The sequence below is a fragment of the Onychostoma macrolepis genome, chromosome 23 (genome assembly GCF_012432095.1).
Source record: "Onychostoma macrolepis isolate SWU-2019 chromosome 23, ASM1243209v1, whole genome shotgun sequence".
Classification (NCBI taxonomy): Eukaryota; Metazoa; Chordata; class Actinopteri; order Cypriniformes; family Cyprinidae; genus Onychostoma; species Onychostoma macrolepis.
Genome location: NC_081177.1, coordinates 4,349,980 through 4,376,833, shown reverse-complemented (window position 1 = coordinate 4,376,833; position 26,854 = coordinate 4,349,980). Strand labels below are relative to the sequence as shown.

The 26,854-nt window shown below is 35.0% G+C and overlaps 1 protein-coding gene across 5 annotated transcripts in view; it reads right to left on the bottom strand.

The window, feature by feature from the left end:
* dlgap4a (discs, large (Drosophila) homolog-associated protein 4a) overlaps positions 1–26,854 on the bottom strand; it is a 191,810-nt gene that overhangs the window by 35,836 nt on the left and 129,120 nt on the right. For 2 of the 5 annotated variants that reach the window (XM_058763974.1, XM_058763977.1), the window contains exons 3-4: positions 3,181–3,545; positions 961–1,824 (exon numbers count right to left, since the gene is read on the bottom strand). In XM_058763974.1, the coding sequence (XP_058619957.1) occupies positions 961–1,824; positions 3,181–3,474 (1,158 nt within the window). In that variant the 5' untranslated portion in view covers positions 3,475–3,545. Of the gene's footprint in view, positions 1–960; positions 1,825–3,180; positions 3,546–7,236; positions 7,704–26,854 lie in introns of those variants that run through there. The other 3 variants (XM_058763976.1, XM_058763978.1, XM_058763975.1) reach the window with 2 other exon arrangements.

Genomic DNA, 26,854 nt, shown 5'->3' with positions numbered 1-26,854 from the left:
ATGCATCTGGGTCAAAGGATGTCAAATAAAACTTCTGAAATGTACTTTAAAATGCATGTGAGTTCTCTGTGTTAGTGTTTGGTTTATATATTTTTGAAAATCTCATTTTAAAATTCATCTGATAAAATGCCATTTAAAATGACAACAAAATATTGTTCAAATATTATTTATATACATATATTAATTCAAATATTATATATATATATATATATATATATATATATATATATATATATATATATATATATATATATATATATATATTATTATTATTTATTTATTTATTTATTTTTTACTATATATACATTTTTTTCTTACAAATATATATGTCAGTATGTGTATGTATGTATGTGTGTGTTGGTTTTATGTTTTATGTGCTGAAAACTATGAAACTGTTTAAAATACTGTTGTTGAAATGCCATTCAAAACAACAACAAAATATTGTTTATGATATTAATAATGTATGTATTTATAATTATGAATAATAATAACAACAACAACAACAATAATATTATTATTATTATCATTATACAAATATTTGAAAAATGTATTTGAAAAATACTGTTCAAATATCAATTGTTTATTTTTAACTAATTATTATTATTATTACTACTGTGTATATCAAACAAAATACATTTGTTTACACATATTTTTGTTTAAAAATATATTATATTGCATTTATTGTTTTATTCATTTACTTTTATTTATTTATTTTTTATTTATTCTTTTAAATTATATATGATTAATGCAAAAAATATTGTTCAAATATTAATAACAATTATGCTTAAAAAAAAGCGATAAATAATTAAAAAGTGATATAAAGTAGTTATTTGGCATTATTGTCAATATTATGGGCTATTATGAAATCTTTCATAGTAGTGTTTGTCACAATCTCAAGAAATCTCTTCACTGTCTCTCTTCCACACTGACTGTCTTTCTTCCATGCCAGTGTGTCCGTACCTGTAGGAAGTTGCAGGTCATCTCCTGGCCGTGGCAGGACTTGGACTTGAGCAGGGTGCGGTTGACGGTAGCGGATCCCTTCTGCAGCACCTGTCGGGCCTGAGTAAGGGTCAGCGTGGACCACGAGCCCCTCTTGACCAACGTGTTTTCCCCCGTCTGGCCCGTGGAGGGCGGCAGGCTGACGGTGGGCTTGAGGTCACCGCTGCTCTTGGAGGATTTGAGCGAATGTGCTGCGATGGTGTTGTAGCCCTGCGGATGCGGTCTGGGAGCCGCCTGACTGTCCGACACGGCCCTGCCCAGCGTCATCATGCTGAGAGGGTTTCGATACGCCACAGCTAACGGGCCGGTGGCAGGCTGAGCCGGCGCCTCGTCCTCCAAACCGTCATCCGAGCTCCAGAAGCCTGAGAGATTGGGCCGTGGGCGGCGTTTGGTGCCTTCGGTTTTGGCGCGGTCTTTGCTTTTGCTGCGGCGGGCCACTTTAGCCACGTCTCCGGCTGGGCCCGCGGTGATGCTCCCTTTGACCGCCGACACCTCCAGGGACTGGGACTTGGCGAAGAGCTTCTGGACTGACTGCACCAGGTTGCGGATGCGGCTGGGACTCTCGCTGCGCTGCTTGGAGCCGCGGCTGCGCCGGTGGAATTGCAGCGTGCTGAAGCCGTCGCGCTGCAGGGGTAGGTGGCGCTCCAGCTGGTCCAGCAGGTTGGCCGGGAGCCGGTTCATCTTGGCGGCGGCCGCGGATGAGATGGTGGCCGTGCCGCTGCTGATCATGGCGGGAGCACCCAGTCCCAGACCCAAACCCATGCCCATGGACATGGAGGATGTGAGCGTGCTGGAGCGACTGCCGGTCTGAGCCACACATGCCTGCTGAGACAAAACACACCATCATAAAATTACCAGACAAATATACAAATGTACTACAACAAGTGTGAGTTAAATATGAGTTTAAAACTGCACATTTGTTGACTGTATTACATATATCACATGCACAGTATTAGAGCTGTTTAACAAATATTTGCATTGCATTATTAATTATTAAACAATACATTTTGTATTCATTATAATTATTTGCACCTATTATTTATTTATTATCATACAACTAACTGTATATCACCTGCACAATATTATTAATGTTATTACAGTTATTTGTATAATACATGCTCAATATTACAATTAGTTAAAATATAAATTAATTATTTTTAACAAATATTTGTATTGATCATTAATTATAATACAATTATTATTATTATTATTGTACTTTTATTTATTATATTATACTAAAACATTTAAAAAGAAGAAAAAAAAAAAGTATGACTTTATCACCAGAGATTGTCAGCTGGCTGTATTGCAAAAAGTAAACATTGCAAATACATGTTTTATTTATTATGAATTTATTTATTTATGACAACAAATACACAAAGTTTAATTTAATTAATTAAACATTTAATTTATTATGTAAAATATAAATAAGTTCAATAATAATAATAAATTCAAATATTTGTATTTGAACTACTTGTGATATTGTGCATATGATATTCATACAAATTTCATTTTTTAAATTTAAAATCTTTTAAAAAATGTTTTAAACTAAAATTTTAAACTCAAAACTTTAAATCTGAATTTAAATTGTGATGCATACATGCATCAAATAATGGACAAGATGAATGATTGCATGAAACAAACCACTTTTGATGTGTATTCCATGCTTTTTTTCTATTTCTATTCAAATATATATTGTTTATAATAATATATAATGTTATCTTTTATATATACACTATTGTTCAGTCTCACTGAGCCTGTACTTTATTTTGAAAGAGGAAAAAAAAAAAACTTTATTCAGCAAGGATGCGTTAAATTTATCGAAAGTGACAGTAATCACATTTATCATCTTACAAAAGAGTTCTATTTCAATGTTCTTTTCAACTTTCTATTTATCAAATATTCTTGAAAGTGATTATTTACAAAATATGAAGCAGCACAATGGTTTTCAACATTAATAATAATCAGAAATGTTTCTTGAGCAGCGAATCAGCATATCAGAATGATTTCTGAAGGATCATGTGACACTGAAGACTGGAGTAATGATGCTGAAAATTCAGCTTTGCATTACAGAAATAAATTACATTTTACAATATATTCACATAGAAAATAGCTACTTTAAATTTCACAATATCACTGTTCTTACTGTATTTTAATGAAATAAATGCAGTGTGGTGACAGTACCTGTGTGTAGTCGCTCTCCTCCGGCTGGTTGGTGTAGTGGAGGCGAGGGAAGGTGCTGCTGTTGGTCAGCTGGTTGTTGAGGGGCAGCAGGCATTCCGACTGCAGCGTCGTTGGGGTGGAAACAGCAAAATGATGGAGGTGAGGATCCAGAGTGGCGTAATGGTTGACAGTGGGGTTCAGGAGGAAGGCGGCATGGGGGTCCGGGGCCAAGGGACACAGGGGCTCCTGGGGGCCCGCGGTGGGGTCGCAGGTGTCGGACAGATGGCGGCTACGGTTGGCCCCTAAGCCTTTCATGGTTGCTGCGCAGGGTCGACTCTAGAACATGATCCCAGATGAAGAGAGACGACGGCCCTGGAGGGCGACCCCTACAGGACAGAGAGACACACACACACACACACACACACACAGTCAGTCTCCGTTCAAATACAGCTGGTTACAATGATGAAGCTACTGAAGCGCACACTGGTTTTCTTACAACATATATTCAAGTATTTGCAATTAACTGAAATAAAATACATTTAAAAAAACACTAAAATGACTAAAACTGAAATAAAACATTTACTTTTTTAATTGAAAGCAAATTAATATAACTAGTACAGGGCTTGACATTAAGCCTTGACATGTGCTTGTCCTTCAGACAAGTAAATCAGTCATTCACTTGTCCGAGTAAAAAAGTTACTTGTCCGGGACAAAAAAAGCCTTTTTTTTTTTTTCCGGAGTAAATGTAATCCATTCTGAAGCAAAAGTCTCATCACTGCTCTATGAGGTCTTACTTTAATCAGCATATTTGTGATATTTGCCTTAAATTGATTTCTAGGACACTTCTTAACTTCATGAAGGGCAATATTTTCCTAACCTTACTAAATGTACGTCACCAAATTCTTAAATTTTATCAATACATTCAGTTAGAATAATTAGACTCTACCATTCAAATGAAATCAGTATCAACAAACTCCATTTTTCCACTGCAAACACTGAAGCTGCATCAAAAGTGCCATTTAGATGTATTTACTCAGACGTATAATGAAGTTAAGAGGTTCCATAAATGTATTTACACAGTAAAATAGCAAATACATAAATAATGTTATAAGATTAATGTTTTACTTTTTTTAACATATAAATATGAAATGTCTGAAAAATGCAATGATACTTTTAAATATGAAATCAAACCACCAGCAGGTGGTGGCAAGTCACTGTCTTAATGATTCACTGATTCAACCAATTTGTTCAAATGGCTAATTCATTCAATAAATAAAGCATGAATGGCTCACTGAATCATGGACTCACCCGATTCGTTCAAAAATGAAAACATAAAAATAAAAGCTAATTTAAAATATTAATAAATACTGTAATAGATATAAATAATACTAAAATAAAACTGGATACAACCGGTGCTTTTCATGAAGAACTATAATCACTGGATTTGCCAGGCATAAAATCTTTATTTCTTCATATAATTTTTATATTTCACAAATTCACTAAACAATTGCACTGTTTTTGCACATTTTTTTGTCACTGCAAAAAAACCTGTGCATCACTAACCATTCACTATACAACCCAGTTTAACCAGGAAAGTTAATTACAATTAGGTACTACTTCTTTTCTCAGAAACGTAAAGCAATTTTGTGCTATCAACATGAAGAGAAACCAAAATTCCCTCTTTTGACATATAAAAGGTCATTGTACTATAAAAACCTCCTGCAAGGCCCCGTTTACACTAGTGCGTTTTTAGGATGAAAACGATCCCCGTTTACACTGGCGTTTCTGCTGCGTTTGAGAAACGATTACACTACACAACCGAAAACGCATGCCACGTGACCATTCATACAGGTACAACCATAGATTTGTATAGGTAGATCCCTATTATTTAGATGGCGGAAACGTCTGCGTGCTTGGAGCGGTTGAATGGGGGATCTACCCATACATATCTAAGGGTACAACAACAAGCATGATGTTATTGTTTACCCGGTCGTCAAGGATACGCAGAGAGAATGTGGGCAGCCACACCATTGTTTTCAAAAGTCTCTGTTTTGGTCCGTTTACACTGAAACGCTACCCCGGAGTTTTCAAACTAAAACGAGGTCTGCAGCGTTTTCAAAAGTCTCCATTTTCAACCTCGAAAACGCTGGAGTAGTGTAAACGGGGCCTAAGTTTCAGAACTCAAAACTTTCTCGTTTGTCTAAAAACAGTTTATATTGAAGGCAGTTTGCTGAAACGACAGCTTTTGGAATGTTCTACTTTATGATGTAATAGTGTGGATAAGCACCGCCTCCACAGAAATAGATCAACGCCTGCTTCTACATCGCTGCCTGTTTAGCCCCGCCTACTGATTCTACATCGTTGCCTTTTTTTAGCCCCGCCCACCGATTCTACATCGCTGCCTTTTTAGCCCTGCTCACCGATTCGTGCATATAGTGTTTACAAGAAAGGCGAATGCGCAGGTCCATGCAGAAACCAAATGATAAAGATACTCTGAAGACAACAAGACTCTGTGCAGTGCCAAGCTGTAGAAACAAACTCTTCGCATTGCCTTCCTTCTGATCCCAACATTAGGAAAGAGTGAATTAACTTTATTTTTAATGAAGATCCAGATGGCGTCATTTAGAACTCGGTCCTTCGTTCATTTTACAGTGGATTCGTTTACAAACAAGGCACACTTCAACGTGGGATTTTCAGAAAGATTGAAACTGAAAGATGATGCTGTGCCCACTATACTGGATTCGACAGTAATGTCGCAGAGCATAAGTGTGAATAACTGTTTTTATTATGTGGTCACTACTGCTTTGTCTGTTAGACAGATTGTTTATTTCTGTGATCGCTTTTTAAACCTAAATCACAGCAGCGTCCATCTGTGAGGAATGAATGCACACTGTCAAACATACACAACTGTTAGCCAATAATCGCAGTGGGTGTTTATTTCTGAGTCTACAATTTTCCACGCCTATTCAAACAGAGTGTTCTGATGAGAGGGTTCAAAAACAGAAAATAGCTTATTAATTCTAAATGATGATGTTTTTTATGTAAAAATATTGATAACATTATAAGTGGACCTCAGAGAACAGTACGAAATAAAAAACAAAGGCAGTTCATGACCCCTTTAAATGTTTGTGTTTAAAATTCATTTAAGAAAACAGGCTTAGAGGGGCGTTCACACAGAATGCGTTTCAGTTCCAAAACAGTGGACCAATCAGAAGAACCCAGAGACTGGGCAAGCGTTTGTTTACACTCGCAAGTTGGCATGGCAACTGTTTTATTTGGCGGCAACATGGTGGAGAAGGCATTCAGCCAAATCCACTAGAAGGCAAGTCTGCGACCTTTAGCCAAAAAAGTATAATGGCTAATGCTAGCGCTTCTGCTCTGGCAGTACATGGAGAACTGAGGCCGGAGGCCGTTTTTTTTTTTTTAATGGATGTCAATGGAGGAGAGGCTTCACTACGCTGAATAAACAGCTTTTTAGAGGAAACGGCTTATCATTTAATGAAGCGACAGCCTAACTGCTAATCTTCAACATGTTTTACACAAAACAATACTTTTGGATTAAACTATTTTTAGAGTTTACCACCAAAAAATTGATGTTTTATAAGAGAAGTCCCTGACTTTTTGCGACAGGTGGAATTCAGTTTACGGCACTCCTCATTCATTCCTATGATATCCATAAACAGCGATTGAGTGTCCCACAACTCTGACTGAAATTGATGAAATGACATCAAGGCTGTAATGTGATTGGTTATTAAGGCACACATGATCTGAGTTAGCCATTACCCTTTCTCCAAAAGTAAGTAATACAGACTCTCTCATCTCCCTTTAGATACAAAGGCGCGTTCTGTGTGAATGACCCCTTAATATCTAAAAGTATTTTCCATCTCAAGTAAATATATCTTGACTTAAGAATTTTTAGATTTTGGTTTTAGAAAAACACAGAGGAAGACTTTTTCATTATTTCAAATAGCACAGTCAATCTGTCACAGTTTTTATAGTCCACATGCAAATTCTTCCCAATCAAACTCTCTCGTGCTCACATTCAGCCTGTTTTGCGGCACAATATTCTACACGCACCCCTGAGGCTCATGAAACCCGCGTCTTCATCTTCTGTGAGTCGCTCTTCCCATCGACATTCATCTGGAGCTAGATATGTGAGAGTCACACACTCATCGAGAGCCGAATCACCCGAGACATCGACTCAAACGTCTCCGCCGACGGCAGGCAGCGCCATTCACAAAACCTCACAAAGAGCTCTATTGGCATGCTAAACATAGCTGTTTTCATCTGTCATTACGGCGCGCCGCGCGATGAGTCACAGCGCCGTCAAAGAGCTCGAGCAGCTCGTTAACATTCAGCCGAGGCCATTACAAACACCTCACGCGAGTTCACGAGGAGGAAACGCGTTCACTTGACAGTCGTTTTGCGTGCTTTTGAAAGCCACCAACTGGGATCCTGAAGCCTAGTGGAAAATAAAAGAAATCATACGAGGCGAGACGTGTTTGGTGTGCGTAATAATGTGAAATTCTCGTGAGGAAAAGCCACTCCAGCGACCTTCATCGTGCCGTTTGCAGTTTGTTTAAAGGTTGGAATAAAAATTCTGTCACCATTTACTCAGCCTTGGAATTTCAGACCACTGACACAATGACTCTTTAAAAAAAAAAAAAAAAAAAATGATGTAGCCAACTAGTTATGTTTAATTTGACTTGTTTTATTTCAATTAACAACAACAACAAAAAATTATAGAAATGTTGTTTTGGCAACTAAATGAAATAAAATATGTTTAAGAAATACTAAAATTAAACTGAAATAAAATAAAATATTAAATATAAGGCAACATTTATCACTTTCATTTAAGGTTGAGGTACTCAAATAAGTAAAGCTAATTAAACTAAAATTAATAAATAAAAAATAATAAACACTATAAACATACAAAAAAAAAGGAAAAACAAAACAAAATTACTAAAACTAAATAACTCAAATTTAAGTGAAAACAGAACATATAAATATAAAACAATAAAATACTAAGTGCTACAGTAACTAAATTACTAAAACTTTAAAGTAAAAACAGAAAATAATATATAATATTATATTATTTATTTATAATTTTACTTGATACATGTCAAAATCTGGTGAAACATGAATCATTTAGGGGCTCAAAAATATTTTATACCAGGCCTCATTATTTATTTTTAATAGACTCAAACTGATTACATACATTAATGTTAGATAAAAGCATTAAAGACTCAAAAAGTGGCTATTTATTTAACATAAATCCATTACTTTTGACGATATTTTAACATTTTAAGATATTTCTTAATTAACTGTATTAAATTATCACCTATAATTTAAATATTTATTATTTATTAACTAGATTGTTAATTATTTAATTATTAATAATGTAATTAATTAATAATTAAGAATATAGCATTATAAATTATGTATATATAATTAAATAAATATAGTTAATTATTTACATTATTTATGAACTAAACTTTATGATATTAAAGTCTGGCTATGGCATATTAAAAGTCTGGCTATGTGAGATATGTGGAAAAAAAAATGATCTTCTATAATGAAAAGTTTACAAAATAAATACGTAAAAAATATATATTTTGATTGAAGCCAAAAATATGCATGAATGTTTTGCATCATGAAACCAAAAGAGCAAAATAAACCGAATGCTAATCATCTTTGCAAAGAGTTTCATCTAAATACATTCTGTCGGTTTTACCTCTAAGAAAAGCCTCAACACTGAAGCCAAAAGCTGAATTTAAAGCAGGGCATGCAGCAACGGGACAGATCACAGTGTGATTACTGACCCAGCGCTCATCTCTGTCCTCCACCACAACACAATCAGCACACTATCACAATGTTTCTGCAGTATTCAGTCTGTACTGCACACAGCACTCACATTTACTGCATGCACATTATCCAGACGACCTGCTATATTTGCTGAAATTTGTAGCAAACAACAAAGCATACTACATCTGTACAATGCAATGCTATTGACTTAACCATCCATCCAATTTCATAAAGAAACTGAAAAATAACAATTATTCCAGAGACTATAACCTGATTTTGCCTGCTGAATAAATCATGGAAACTAGTAAGTGTGCGTACAAGTGCACAATGCAGCATACTACCATTTGAAGCACTTATTATAGCATGCATTGTGTTTTATTTGCACTGTGATGAGAATAATGCAGGGAAAATATAAATACATTTCACTCTTTTAAAAGCCCTCCAAAACAAATCAATCACTAGTGAAATATCTGCTACTGTAAGTTTTTTTTATTTATGCTGCATGCAAAAAAAAAGAAAGAGAAAAGAACAGCTACAAAAGAATACATGGCTACATTTAAATGGCTCTCAATGGAGAAATATGTTTTTGCACACACACACACAACCCCCCCCCCCCACCCCACCAAAAAACAACAACAATGTTTCAGGGTTAATATAGTTAACTAAAACCATACAGTTTTGTTACTTAAAATAAACTTCACCTGAAAGAAAATAAAATATAAAATATGTTAAACTTGATGTACTAAAAGTAAAACTGAAATAAAAATTAATAAAAACAACAAAGAAAAAACATTTGCCTAAATGACAAAACACAAGAAAATTACAAAAAAATTAACTAAAATTAAAGTTAAAATAGAAAAATAAAAACAAATTCAAAATATTAATAACGAACTTTAAAGACAACTAAAAATGTCAAAACAATAAAATTACTAAACTACTTTACTAAAACTATATATATATATATATATGTCGACATGGTCCAGAAGCACCATCGTGTCCTGTGGGCCAAGGCTCATTTAAAATGGACTGTTTCAAAGTGGAAAAGTGTTCTATGGTCGGACGAGTCCAAATTTGACATTCTTGTTGGAAATCATGGACACCGTGGCTGAAGAGGAGGGAGACCTTCCAGTGTGTTATCAGCGTTCAGTTCAAAAGCCAGCATCTCTGATGGTATGGGGGTGCATAAGTGCATACGGTATGGGCAGCTTGCATGTTTTGGAAGGCACTATGAATACTGAAAGGTATATAAAGGTTTTAGAGCAACATATGCTCCCCTCCAGACGTGTATTTCAGCAGGACAATGCAAAACCACATACTGCAGCTATTACAACAGCATGGCTTCGTAGTAGAAGAGTCCAGGTGCTGAATTGGCCTGCCTGCAGTCCAGATCTTTCACCTATAGAGAACATTTGGCGCATCATTAAACGAAAAATACTTCAAAGACGACCACGAACTCTTCAGCAGCTGGAAACCTATATCAGGCAAGAATGGGACTAGATTCCAACACCAAAACTCCAGGAACTCATAACCTCGATGCCCAGACGTCTTCAAACTGTTTTGAAACTATTTTGAGACCTGTAGCAGGCATCAAATTTGAAATGAGCTCATTTTGTGCATAAAATTGTAAAATTTCTCAGTTTAAACATTTGTTATGTTATCTATGTTCTATTATGAATAAAATATTGGCTAATGTGATTTGAAAGTCTTCTAGTTTTCATTTTATTCAAGTGAAAAAAAACGTCCCAACATTTCCGGAATTCGGGTTGTATGTCTCTCTCTCTCTGTAGACAAAAAATTACAAAAACTAATAAAAATTACAAAAACAACAAAAATGACAGCTTTACCTAAAATGACAATGAAAACAGAAAATATAAAATAAGAACTAATTTAAAAATAATAATTAAAAACTATATAGACATTTGTTTTTTTTAAAAACTAATAAAAATAACAAAAACACCAAATCTTTAAAATTAAAATTAAAACAGAAAATATTAAATTAAATAATAAAAAATATATAGACATTTTAAAAAAACCCACAACTAGCCTAATAAAAATAAAAAAAATTCTAAAACTTTAACTAAATTTGTAATTAAAACAGAAAATATAAAAATAAAAACTAATTCTACATATTAATAAATAAATAAAAAAATGAATAAAAATGACAACAAATAAACAAAATGATTAACTTTAAATTGACAAAAACTAAATAAAAACTAATAAAAAAATAAAAACTGAAAATATAAATCAAAATATTAATAAAAACTTTAATAATACTAATACAACACTGCCAGTCATCTGTGTTAAGCCCAGTCACATAACCCCTCCCCCTCCAGCCCATCAAGCCACGCCCCTCCACCCTGCCCCGCCCCCTGCACGCGGATGATGGATGACGGATGACGGATGACGCATGAATCTGACAGTCCTCACGAATCCCTGAGGGATTGCTCATTAAAATGTAGTGTGTCTGACCGTGGTGGGAAGCGAATGATGGAGCATCTGTGGCCAGTCATTTACAGCAGTTCTGTCCTCTGGAGACGATTAAAGCCTTGCGTGAACCTGTCAGCTTCAGAAAGTCATTAACGGCCCTTTGATTGATCCATGGGCTGCGTTTAACAAACTAAACCTGGGAAATGATAGAGGTTAGGAACAGGACTATGAGATAATGACTGAGACTCCTCAGTTTATTCTAATGAGGAAGAGCAGAGTCTGTTTCAGATCAGTGCTTATCATTAGCATAAGCGGATGAGGAGAGCTTCCAAAGGCTGCGATATGAAAGTGTGATGAACGATGAACTGAGATAATTTCCTTCCGTGATACTGACTCAGAGCTTATGGGTCCTGATCAGACGCTGCGTGATTACAGCTAAACTTATTTCTTCTGCTTTCATATTTCATATTTCAGTTATAATATTCATTTTGTGTTGGTGAAAGTAAAGATTTTTATTAGACAGACTATTGTGCTTTGATAAAATAAAATTTACATTTAAATTAATTTATAATTTAACATATAAAAAATTATAAAATAAATTTGTAAATATTCATTATAAATCATAATTTATCATTAATATTTACAGATTACACAATTAGGAAATTTTCAATTTTATACAATATTAATTATATTGCATAAATTATATACCCAAATTATAATTTATTACTAAATTTATAGTTTTTCTAAATGTATAATTTATATTTATACTTGATATTTATAAATTATATATATACACACACAAAAAAGTATATATCATATCAAAATATTGTTCATTATATAACCAAATTATAATTTATTACTAAATTTATATTTTTCTAAACGTATCATTTATATCACTTGATATTTATACATAATCAATTATATTATTATATCATTAATTTTATTAATATATTAATAAAATTAATATTCATATAATTAATATTCTTAATTATATTTAATTATATATTTTATATGTACATTTACACACACAAAACAAAAATGTATATATTATACAAAATATTGTTCATTATTACAAATATTTTTATATATTATATAATTACAAAATTGTATTATATATTATGCTATTCAATTAATGTTTTAAATATATTATACTTATTATTAATTAACTTAATATTTATAAATTATAAAATAATCTAATTTAAAAACATTATTCAATTCTTGTTCAAATATTAATAATATATTTTTAACAAATATAATTGATACCATATATTTCAATATCAGTGTCGTCCCTGTGCTGCTTAACGTCTCATTTTGTGTAGCAAACAATAAAAAGCAAATAAAAGCAAGCAAGTAATGATGTAAATGATGACTTTGGTAGTTTTCTCCTTCCTATCGTCGCACCAGGACTCTAAAACGCTCTGATTTTCCTCTCAGGATGGCAGCGCACATGAAGCGCTGGAGTCGTGTTGAAGTTCATTAGGAAATAAATGAGCTTCCTGCGCTCTGTTGAGGCATCAAACGCATCTGTTCTGGATCTGAATGCTTCACAAATGACTTCCGTCACTCGACAGCAGCCGTGTCTGAAGCCTCTGTTCCTCGCTGATTGCGCTGATCGCTGAAGGACTGAATTACTGGGCCTTTATTAAAATGTGCCTGACAGCAGATCTTACACACATTCAGAGCTCGAAACGACGCCTGCAGCTGTTTGCTAAGACAAGCATCACATTGTGCGCCGTTTCTGACCCGTATGAAGGTCAGCTGCAGCCTCCAGAGCATCTCTGTGTGTCCCAATGCTAACTATTTACTGCTGTAGAGATTGTAAAAGACACTAATATTTACAAACAATGACTAATTGCTGGATAATGGTTAACATTCACCAATAGCCCAAAAACAAAAACAAAAATAAAAGTCATTATTTTATAAAAGTCATTATTTGATTTTGATTATAAAGGCAAAAATGATCAATATGATTGTGATTACTAGATAAGTAAGTATTTATGTATTTAATATTTCAATTCAAATTAACTAAAGAATCATTCAGGGTGACTTGTGAGCAAAAACACTTAAAATAAATAAATAAATGTATAATAAATTATTTAAATATTTATATTACAAATATTATGATATTTAAAATACACAAATATTATTATATAAATATAATATCAGAAAATAAATAAAAACAACACTAAACTGTTCAAAAGTTTAGGGTTGGTAAGATTTTTTAAAAATATTTTGGAAAGAAGACTTCTGCTCACTAAGGCTGCATTTATTTGACTAAAAATATAGTAAAAACAGTAATATTTGTGAAATATTATTACAATTCAAAATAGCTGGTTTCTATTGTAACATACTGTAAAATATAATTTATTTATGTGATCAAATCTGAATTTCTGATTATTATAAATGCTGACAACAGTTGTGCTGCCCAATATTTTTGGGGAAACTGTGATACATTTGATTTTTCAGGATTCTTTCATGAATAGAAAGTTCAAAAGAACAGCATTTATTTGAAATAGAAATCGGTTGTCTTTAATTTCAATCATTTTAATGCATCCTTGATGAATAAAATTATTTTTTTCTTATGTACCCCACATTTTTGAATGCTATGTATTACAGTTTCCATAAAAATATTCATCTCGAGCAGCAAATCAGCATATTAGAATGATTTCTGGAGGATCATGGGACACTGAAGACTGGAGTAATGATGCTGAAAATTCAGCTTTGATCACAGGAATAAATTACATTTTACAATATATTCACATAGAAAACAGTCATTTTTATAAATAGTAAAAATATTCACAATTTGTTCTGTATTTTTGATGAAATAAATGCAGCCTTGGTGAGCAGAAGACATTCAAAAACAAACTTTTGACCAGTAGTGTAGTTCAATACCATAAGTAATATCTAACAGAAGAACTATCCAATCAGATTTCAGCCCTGAATCAGTTCATTTTCTGAGCTGTTCTTCAGATAACAGGATGAGACTCTTCTGGAGCGTGTCTGTGAATCTCTCTGGACTCACCGGTCCGTGACCCACTCTCAAGCACTTAACGCGAGTAATCAATGTCATGAACTGAGCGCGACCTCCCGGCTACACGACAGCGAGCGCTGCGCTCATTTATCACGCTTCATACCGGCTCGCAACCGCTTCATATGGAGGGAAAGGAAGAGTGAAGGACGGGAGGAGGACATTCACTTCATGAAAGAAACCCACAAGACACGTGGCTCCTTTACATAAACTCACATTTCACATAAAGCTTTTACTGACACAGACCTACAAAGCACGTGTTAATATTTAATAATAGTTTTCTTGCTCTTTTGTGCGTCATAGTTTGATACTATGTAGACATACTCTAATATATATGAGTTTAGAGCTCATTCCTTTAATAAAACTAAACTAAAAAAACAAAAAACATTTATAAAGCGCCACTGTATAAACATCACAACCGTGAGCTCATTAACACATGATCTCCAAATTTACATATTCATATTTAATTCAGTACTGAGCAATTTGGTTAGCCAATCACAGCAGAGCTCCTATAGAAGTTTCTGGTGTAAAAAAAATGGTTATGTTTAAAAAATGGTTCAATATATTTATGAAATCAAATAAATCCAGCCTTAGTGAGCAAAAGAGACTTTCGAGAGGATAAAAAAAAATTAAAATCTTACTTTTGATAGTGTATACTATTAAATTATAAAAGTGTTTCTCTAGAATAAATCACTTGAAGATTAATTCAGAATACTGCACACAGGGAACATCGTCAGAGCACGTGCTGTAAAAGCAAACACTGCGTCTGACTGACTGTGCCGCTCTCTGAGGGTGTTTGTTCGCCATCACAGGGTCAGACGTTCCCTCTCTCTGTTTCTCTCAGAGCTCCACGGACCATCGCTGACATAACGACCAAACCCCGCGAGATCAGACCGCAAAAAACCTCCATTCACGCACCCCACACGTCCACAGCAGAGAAATAGAGATGTCACACGTCGCTGTGAGGCTGATGACTCAGGATCTGTGTGCGGTTTGGCACTGGACGTGTGAAAGTGTGAGAAATGGCTGCTTTCAGAGTGTGAGAGTTACACTAAGAAAACACTAGTTTCTCATTTTCTCTGTTTGCCGAACACGTTTCAGTGCCGATGGAGGTCCAGCCTAACATCGACTCCTTGCAAGTGCTTCAACTAGTCAGGGGTAGAGCTGGGCGATATATATCTAAACAATATATTTTAACATTAAATATACCTAAAAAAAACCCCTACTTGCTCTGAGAAGTTAAATACAACTTTACAATATTAAATACAATAATAGAATGATACAATATTTTTATTTACAATTTATAAGTAAATATATAAAGATTTTTATAACATTCAATTTTAAATATATATTTATGAAATATTATTTTATATTTTAAATTGTATTATTTTATATTTTAAATTGTATTATTTTATATTTTGAAATTGTATTATTTATTATTTTCAACAACATCATTATTTATTCATTATGTTCACCAATTCTCATTTATATTCACCTGCAGTAAAGAATCAGTTTATGGCTAAATATCTACTATAATCTATAATGCAATAATATTCAAATTAAATGTTTATTTAATATTACTTTACTTTACTTTACTTCATTTACTTTACAGTACTTTTTTTTGACAAACACCCTGTTGGAGTTGGAGATCCCTGATGTAAACCAAATGTTGTTGAATTTCCGAAACAACAAACTATAGTATATTGTGATACAAATTAATTGTTGAAAATAAAATAAAATACAAAAACACATGAACATACTTTTGAATAGTTGTCAATAATCAAAATAAAAACCATGAAAAAAAACAAAAAAAACATGAAATAAAACATTTTGATTAGCTGTCAATAGTCAAATAAATAAATAAATAAATAAACAAACAGTTTTGAATAGCTGTCAATAGTTTAAAACATATTTTTCTTTTCTATTTTACAAAAAAAAAAATCTTTGGCGGGACGCTGATCCCTGATGTAAATCCTTTTTCTCAAGTTTCAAGGAAGACAAACAATTATATTGTGAAATATACAGTAAGAGTGATCTAAAATTACTCAGATAATATATAACGGTCTGCCGACCCTTAGCAACTTGTCATCCTTTATAGCTGGTTTTCAACTTCATACTAAAAAAAAATATGAGGATCTTTTTTGTGACGTCCTGCAGAACTCAATGTTCCCAAACACCTTTAAAAACCTCAAGAGCCTTGATTGCATAATCCTCTTCTATCTTTTTCTCCTTGCTAATCTCAGAAATATGTGATATTAAATAATTATATTCTTCCGCTGATCATATAAGAGCTCTCTGACACACTTCATCCTGTCACAGTCCTCGAGTATTTCAGCCCACGAGTGGAGCAGAGGACCAGAGGCATCCAAACTGTCATGTCATATCCTGTCCTTTGAAATCTCCAAGTGTTCTGCATCTTTGTGGATGATAATTATGATTTTGAAGGGGAGGAGAGCGAGTTTAAGCAGATTGCATCTTTAATGATCTATCCTGCAGTGGTGCTAATGGCAGGAGTCTTGAGATGCGTGTTATAAATGGATTGACATCAATTTCTTTGTGTTGTGGCTGCCGTACTTCACTCATTGCTTTACCACGGTAAAACCACTGTATGCAAAATCTATTATTTCTTGTTCATTCAAGTTTATTTAGCGCTGTAACTTACATTAAAGTGGAAGAGACTCGAGTGCCGCACTGCCACTTGAACTGATAAGTGGCTAAAGCGATCTGTCACGCCACATTTAAAGGTGTGTATGGGTATGTTTTTTTCATAGACACTTTAGAAAATTGAGTCGGGCCTAGTACCAAAACAAACTTGTAGCCAATCAGCAGTAAGGGGCATGTCTACTCATGATGCAGAGGAGAGAGCGCTCATCAGTGCACATGACGGACATTAGCCGAGCCGAAAGATAGAGATGGCAGATAAAAAACAAAAGAGGAAAACGTCTGCGGAACAAAAGAAGGCCGCACCGTGCCGCACTGCAACAGCTAAAGTCTGTCTACACTGGACGCGAAATCACTTACCCCACCTTTAAGAGCGTCAATACAGAATTTATTGTTTGAATTTTGTGATAAAATGTATAGGTTTTGAGACTTTGCTTTTTGTCAGAAGTAACAAAGGACAAAGCTCTTTGTGATTACTGGATGGGAAGCACATTAAAAATAATGCTTTGTGAAGGGAAAAGAACTTGCGCTAATGGTGCTGCATCAATGCTTTAACCAGGACAGCCCTAAATTCAATTACTTTTATTGGCCGATACCTAGGGGCCAATAATAGGTATCGGCCAATAAAAGTAACTGAATTTAGGGCTGCACAAAAAAAGGAGGCGGAAAAGCATGTAAGACTGCAACTTGTAGGAAATTGTTTCTTGTGTTGAATTTAGGGCTGTCCAGGTTAAAGCACTGATGCAGCACCAATAGCACGAGTTCTTTTTGACCCTAATCACCCGTAGTTCAAGCCAGGGTTACCAGTTTGTCTCAGTTGTTTAACTTCTTATGATAAAACAATATTTACATGTTAAGAAATGTAATGGAAATAAAAGCTGAGTTGGTGAGTTTATATATATTATACAAATATTCCTGTAGTCTTATATATACAGTGAAGATCCTTCAGCTGCTCAGTTTTCAAAACTTTGACAGGACAGAGACAACATAATAGAAGATAAACTCACACGAACTCACTAAAAATAAATTTCATCATCCACACTGTTAGACATTTCTGTAATTTCTACAGTTATTTACTTTATATCACCCAGTATAATACTGCAAATTCCCTTTACAGTAAATAACTGTAATACCCTTTGCATCATCTAAATTTTCTGTGACATCAGACCCCACATACAGAAACTTACTGTATTTTTTAAAATTGCTGTATACTACTGTATTTGCTGTAACGGCCTCTTTGGCGCCATTCTATTGAGCTTGTTTTATTTTCCTCATTCCCTCATTTCTTACATTTGGATTGACACGATTTTCCCTGGACCGTGTCTACAACGTGCAACAGCTTGGGACTGACTACTCTGGACATGTTTCATTGCTTGTAATGATTGGAAAATCTGTTTGTCATTCATGTCAGAAACAATGCGAGAGCTTGGAGTACATCTGTACATCAGAAATATACCAGGGCATCACTTTACTGTCCACATCCAATGTAGATAGTATATATAATGGGTTCTATATTGTCTTTTTGTGTCGCGCTGCGCCAATTTAAGATATACTGCATTTTTCTTTTTTTTTTTGGTATTTGTGTTTTAAAGGCAACTGCAATGAAGCATCAAGAAAGACATGCGCATGCCAGCCACCCTGAGACCCTGAACAACTATGGTTTTGAGAGATTTGTGTATTTTATATGGGTTTTGCCTTTTAAAAGTGTGTCATTTCTACATCTTGTTTTTCAGAGAAGACATTTCTGTCACTAACAAAGTGGATGGTGAGCAAAGGTGGAGCATTTTTGTAAGGATAAATCCAGAGGATACAACATAATTCGCTGCAAAACGTCCTAAGACAGGAGAAAAGGCGAAGATGCTCTGTTCCAGCATTTTTGAGTGTTATGCATACAATGTTTTAAATAAAGAATTTGATATTTTGTAATTATTGTGTCTGTTTTAATGCCAGTAGTACCTATGTAGAGTAAAAATAAAATGAATTATATATAAAAATTATAAAATCTAATTAAATCTATATTTAAATGAATGAATTACAGTAGTATACTGATGAATATTATTATATTTACAGTAATTTACTGTAAAACAGTACCGTCTGCAACTGTAAATCAAATACAGTTTGGTACTGTAAATCTTAATTACAGTAATTACTGGCAACAGTGTTGCCAGTAAGTTACTGTAAAAACCCTTTGAAATGTCTAACATTGCAGCTAGGTTCATCAACAATTACTCCATCAAGTTCAGTCAGAAATCTCAGAGTAATCGTTGATGACCAGCTGACTTTTAAGTAGCACATTGCAAAGACAGCGCAATCATGCAGGTTTGCATTGCACAACATCAGAAAGATCAGGCCCTTCCTAACAGAACATGCAGCACAACTTCTTGTCCAGGCCCTTGTCATTTCTAGGCTGGACTACTGCAATGCTATTCTGGCAGGACTTCCATCATGCACAGTCAAACCTCTACAAATGATTCGTAATGCAGTGGCATGAATGGTCTTCAACGAGCCCAAAAGAGCTTACATCACACCTCTCTATATCTCTCTGCACTGGCTTCCAGTTGGGGCTCAAATCAAGTTCAAGACATTGATGCTTGCATATAGAAATGCCACGGGCATGTAATTTATAGTCTGCCTCGACCCAGATTCCACTCCACAATATATGTTTGGTCATGCTCAATTCCCAAAATGAAGATGAAATGTTGTTTGTAGACCATTTGGGATGATCACATCCTGAGAAAATGGTGACCAATTCTAGAATGGGATTGGGTGAGACACTGAGAACTAGGGGTGTGCCCGAAGCCGAATACCTTATTCGGAAAGGCACGGATAATGGCTTCAAAACGAATAACGAATTTATCCGAATAACAGAAAAAATATTCGGCAGACACAATCACATGTTGCTGGAACATAACATTAGTGAGGTCTGCGGTTGTTAAGATTTGTGCAGTAATAATGGCTAGTATAAAAAAAATTCAGATCGTTTTAATATGTGGCTCTAGTATCACTAGCAAAGCATCATTATTGAAGTAAACTTTGAATAGCCAGTAATAATCCCACTGCTCCTCAATAAGGAGGGGGAACTCTCCATCCTCTCTATATCTTTTTTTAAGAAGCGAAGGGATAACAAAATTATCCTCAATGCTTGAAGATTCCATTTAGTTGGCTACTGTCTTGCAAATTTTGTTCACAACGGATTAATTTATACGCATCGGACTCAGTGTGCAAGGTTTCTGTGCGTGACAAATTTTTAGGAATACGAATACAAAAAAAAAACGCATAAAAAATTTCAGACTCAGTGTGCAATGACCTTCAGTCTGAAACTTTGTATTGCGAGCACTTCCTGTAAATATTTTCCTCTTCATGATGAATCGCTTGTTGTTTTCCTCAATTGTTGCTTCGGATAAAAGTGTCTGCTAAATGAATATAAATGTTACACTGAAGGAGGGACCCGTGTAATATATAGAGACCAGAATATCTTAGAGTGACCATCCCAACAATATCCCTGTGAAATCCCACAGACTTATAGTGAAGTATCTAATGAGTTGTATCTAGAGACCAGAATTTTGTTGAGGATGAGGATCCTAACAGCATCTCAGCAACCGAATACTGATGCAATGGCTGAATTCAGAGTAGCATGCCGGCATTCTACTACTCTCATGATTTCTGCCATATAATGATAATAGCAAGAGTAGTATGTTATTTTGAATTCAGAAAGTGTCTAGCAACACTCTGGCAATCACTCAAGCAATGTGGCATCAAGTTTTGCATAGGATCATCACGTCCATTTGACAACCTTTTTTTTTTTTTTTTTTTTAAATCTCAGTGATATTTCATTTGCGTATCTATAGCATTTCACAGGTTGGGATGATATTTCACAGATGCGAATGCAAAACTAAGTCAAAAGTGATCCAGGATGTCAAATCAAATCTATAAAGCAGATCTGCAGTCTCTGAAACAAACAACATTCAGTCCCATCTTCAACTGGCACGGTTTGTCCTGCGAGGTTGCAAATGAATTTTAAACGTTTTAACGTGTTTTAACATTCACATTTAACTTTTCCTTCCACCTTCTCATTGATTTTCATTCAACTTCCAAACATCTAGGTGCAATCATGTCGGAGGCAACCAACATGTCAACATGCAGGAAGTCGAATGCCACAATTTACCTTTCCATTTCATCGCCTTCACTTTCGGCATAAACCTGGTTATTGGTTTCCCAGCGGACTGTTACATCCTGAACATGAATGAAATTATCCGAGGACAGTCCCTCGAAGTCTTCGTCTTCAACACTTCACTTGTTGAGGTCATCTTCAACTTCTCTTATGCTTTTATAATCAAACAGTATTTCTTTAAATGTTCTGATTGTAAGTCTATAACATCAGGTTTTGCTCTAGTGCTTTCAAACCTGCATTTGTGTTAAGCGATATGTAGGGGTTCTCCATCCTCTGACCTTCTTAAAGTTTAAACCCATGAAATACAGGCTTGTCATAGCCGCCATCGGATGGATTCTGATCATCTGTTCATGCATTTTGACTAATAGGGAAGTCATTTACTTCAGCGACTTGCTTATGCCTCAATACCTTGCTTTTCTCATCACTGAAGTGTACAGCTGCTTGATGGTCCTGAAGGCTCTGAGGCGTCCTGGACCAGGTGACGATGTCAAGAGGAGAGATAGTGTGAACCAAGACAAAGTCAAGGCTTTCCGGATCATTCAGATCGTGCTGGTGTCTTCAGTGTTGACATACGGTCCCTTGTTTAGCTGTCTCCTGCTGTCTTACATTTTAGATCATAAAATGTTTGTTGTGTCCTTGTCTGTTATCTTTTGTTCAGGGGTCATATTAGGGTTTATGTAGCCTCTCCTCTATCTTAAAAGAGTTAGCAAAGTGCGTCTTTGTTTGAGCATTTAAGAGTTTTTAAAGAGCTAAAAATGTGAGACTTTTACAATTACTTCTGTTGTTTAGACATATAAAAAAACATACACATATATCTGACAAAACAATCAGGAGAGACCTTTGATGACTCCAATTGTCAATGAAAAGACTTCAATTTTAAATCTAAATCACTATAATAAAAGTGTAAAATAGTTTTCTTCTTGGAGCCAAGAGCAGCTTATTGATTGGAGATAATCCAAGGAGTTCTAAAACCAAATTTGAAATCTTCCACTCTAACTCTACAGCGCCAACAAGTGCTGAAACACCCAAATACACGCTTATACTTTTGCCTAGAAGCATGATCCTTTGTCTTCTGTTGTCATTGGTCATGTTGAAATAATCATAGTCACTAGTTTCTATTTCAGCAAAATATATGTCTGTCGTTTTTCACAACTCTTCCCACAAGAATCAGGTTGTGTTTCAGCAAAACTTTGTCCTACTGAAATTAAACTTTTTAGAGGTGCTTGTTATGAAGGTATCTGAACAGTTAGGTAACACTAAATTTATATATTTGCTACAATTTCATATACCAAATGTCTGTTCCTTACCCTGTAATTGATGTCTGCAGCTATATTTCATAGTTTGTTGTGTTAAATGAAAAGAAATATTTTAAAATATACTTGTGTTTTGAAATTTTTGGTATCACAGAACAAGAGATGCTGCTACTTATATATGCACAGTATACCTGTTAGTCTGAATTTATATTTATAGTTATGAACCCTGATGATTCATTAATATATTATTCAAAAATGTATAAATGTAAAATATATAAATACGGAATAGGCAAGAAATTGAAAGAGTAGTATGATGGAGTAGTATGTTAATATGCTATTCTGAATTTATGACAGTCACTCAGAATAGTCTAGTAATGTCCTAGTAACGCAGCAGCAAGTTTTGCATGGAAGCGTTACTTCCAACAACATGAATTGCTTTTGCATGTATAGTAAAGCATTTCACAGGCTGGGATGGTATTTCACAGATATGACTGAAAAGGTGATCCAACAAACCATCAATCAACATTCTGATCTACAGCATCTGAAACAAACTACATTTAGTCCAACATTCAAGCAGTCTGGGTGTTTAGTGTCTGTCAGAGGGCAACAAAAACGCTGAAGAACGACTGAAAACAAATCTGTGAGGTATCGGTTTTAAAGATGTTTAAATGTATCTTCAACATTTAACACTGACATTTACGCTGTCCTAATAAACCTTTCCTTCCACCTTCTCATTGATTTGATTCAACTTCCAAACATCTAGATACAATCATGTCAGAGTTGACAAACATTTGGACATCCATTTTCACAAAAAACTTCAGCGAATGCCACAATTTATCTTACTATTTCATCACCTTCTCATTCAGCATCAACCTGGTTATTGGTTTCCCAACATACTGTTCGTACGTATCTTGGGGCTGAGCATGAAAGAAATGATCTGAGGACAGTCCCTTCTTTGTTTTCAACACTACACTCTTTGACATCATCTTCAACTTCTGCTTCCCCTTTGTAATCAAACAGTGTTTCTTTAATCACTTGAATTGTAAATATTTAACAGTGGTCTTTTGTATTGATGCTGTTGGTTGGGCATCCTCTGTTTCGAATATTTTTGGAAAAAAATTCTGTCAGCCCCCATCCAACCTGACAGAGCTTGAGAGGTGAAGAGATGCAAAGCTTGTCACATCATATCCAAAAAGACACGAGGCTGTAAAAGTGCTTCAACTAAGTACTGTGTTAAGGGTATGAATACTTATGCAATGTACTTATTTCAGTTTTTTCTTTTTACTGAATTTGCAAAGTTGTTACAAATCTGTTTTTGGTTTTGTCATTATGGTGTATGGAGTGTAGATTGATGTGAAAGCATTTTAATGTATGGCAGCAATATAAAATGTGAAAAAAATGAAGAGGTATGAATACTTTCGCAAGGCACTCTCTCTCTATAGGCCTATATATGTGTGTAAACCATGAGGTGTTATAATTCTAAATATTAAATTGTAAATCGGAATATACACTATATGAACAAAGGTTTTGGGACATAGGCTACAACTTAATTACTGAATTCAGGTGTTTGAATCAGACCCACAGCCCAGATGTATGAAATTAAGTTAAGTAAATTAACATTTACAAACAAGAATGGGATATATGTTGAACATCCCCTCACCAAACCGGGAAAACAGGTCTCTTTGCATCTGCTTGTTGGAGAAAGTGTTAACAGCAGTATGAACTGATGCTGATATCTGCAGACTTTTATGGTAATCAGCTAACCCAGCTTGTAATTTTATTGTTGGCATTTTAATATCAGAATGTTAGTGAGAAACTGGAAACAACGCAACCTGTTTTAAAGAATATGGAAGTTTAAGTTTCTGTTATTATCTCCCTTAGGTGAAATTTGATCAAGAGTGCAGATCAAACATTCAACAATACACTTGTTCAATTACACTTCACACAAAAAAAAAAAGAATAAGAAAAAAAGACCATTCCAAAACCGCATATATCACTCCTACACAATCCTAATAATACACCAACATTACATGTTACCCATCCCATTACCCTCACCCACACAGCAATTTCAATCACTTATTATTCAATAATTTGATAGATAATGGAATTAGAGAAAAGTTGTACCTATTCAGCTTACAAATTGGTACCCTAAATCTCCTGCCTGAAAGCCTCAGCTCATACCCCTTATGGAGAATATGGCTTGGGTCACCAATAATTTTAAGACTTTGCTTCCTAACAGACCCCTCAAAAATATCCTGAAGAGAAAGACAACATACCAATTATTTTTCCAGCTCTTCTAACCACATTTTGAAGTTGTGACCTAAATTTAACAATCAAATTGCCAAACCAAATTGTAAAACCATAACACGTTATAGAATCAATAGCTGATCTGTAAAACAATAACATGATACTTTTATCCACCCCGTAAACCCTAAGCCTTCGCAAAAAAATGCAAGCGCTGACTAGCTCATGTACAAACATAGTCCACTTGATGACTCCATTGCAGCTGAGAATTAAAGTAGATACCTAAATACTTGTATGTATATAATATGGACGTTTGTTCCAGATAACCCCTATGGGTTGCTCTGAAGAGCTCAGTGAATTCATGCATCGTACTGTGATAGGATGCTTTGTCCTGCTCGATATTGCACTGTCAACTGTAAGTGGTATTACTGGAAAGTGGAAGCTTTTAGGAACAGCAGCAACTCAGCCACAAAGCGGAAGGCCGCATAAAATCACAGAGTGGATTCTCCGATATAAACGTCGCCAACGCTCTGCTGATTCCATTGCTAAAGAGTTCCAGACTTCCACTGGCATCATTGTCAGCACGAAAACTATGCAGCCGAATGAAATCATGAAATGGGTTTCCATGGTTGGGCAGCTGTATACAAGCTTCACATCACCAAGAACAATGCCAAGTATTGGACCACTGGACACTGGAGCAGCAGAAACCTGTTCTGTGGAGTGTTGAATCACGCTTCTCTGTTTAGCAATCTGATGGGCGAGGCAAATGCCAGGAGAACGTTACCTCTTGACTGCATTGTGTCAGCTGTAAAGTTTGGTGATTAATGGTGAATAATGGTATGGTGCTGCTTTTCAGGATTTGGTTTAACACCTTTCCTTCCAGTGAAGAGAAATCTTCACATTTTGGACAATGCTATGCTTCCAACTTTGAGGGAACACTTTGGGGACGGCTTTTCCCTATCTCAGCGTGACTGTGTCCCTGTGAACAAAGGAAGGCCCATAAAGACATGGTTGGAAGAGTCTGGTGTGGAAGAACTTGACTGGCCTGCACAAAGCCCTGACATCAAACTCAATGAACACTTCTGGGATCACAGGATAACTCTAAAAAAAAGCAGTATTATATATAAAGTAGACAAGAAATAGAAAGTAGTATGTTAGTATGGTATTTATGGCAAAAGACCATTTGAAATCCGATTTGAGCAGCCATGGTGTCCAGACTGAGACGCACCTGTAACAATCCAATTGGGATTGCATATATGCTTCGAATCAGATGTAAAAAAAATTTTTTAGATATATTTAATGTGTTTTTTTGCTGTCCATAGTTTCAAAAACCCATCTGGATAATATCTGTATATGCAGAAAAAAAAAAAAAACAGATTCTTGCTGACAGTCTGAATGTATATTATATATTTGCATGTATATTATAGCATTTGACAGGCTGGGATGATATTTCACAGATGTGAATGCAAAACTAAGGTATAGGAGATCCAATAAGTTATCAATCAGCACTGTGATCTGCACCATCTGGAACAAACTGCATTCAGTCCAACATACAACCAGTTTAGCTCAAGCAGTCTGAGCGCTTAGCAACTGTCTGTGGACAATGAAAACACGGAAGAAAAATTTAAAACAAATTTGTGAGGTAACGTATCAATTTTAAATGTTTAAATGTTTTTGTAACATTCATACTGTCCTAATAAACCTTTCCTTCCACCTTCTTGTTAACTTGATTCAACTTCTAAACATTTAGGTGCAATCATATCAGAGGCGACAAACATTTCAACATGCCATGTGTCGATTTTTGCAAAGAACTCCAGCGAATGCCACAATTTGCCTTATTATTTCATCACCTTCTCATTCGCCACCAACCTGATTCTTGGTTTCCCAGCAAACTGTTACATCCTGTGACTGATCATGAAAGAAATGATCTGAGGACAGTCTCTCGAAGTCTTCGTTTTCAACACTTCACTCACTGAGGTCATCTTCAACTTCTCCTTCCCCTTTGTAATCAAACAATACTTCTGTAATTGCTCTAACTGTAGGTATGTAACAATTATTCTTGGACTGGTGGTATTGCTCAGCCATCCTCTGTTTCAAACCTGCATC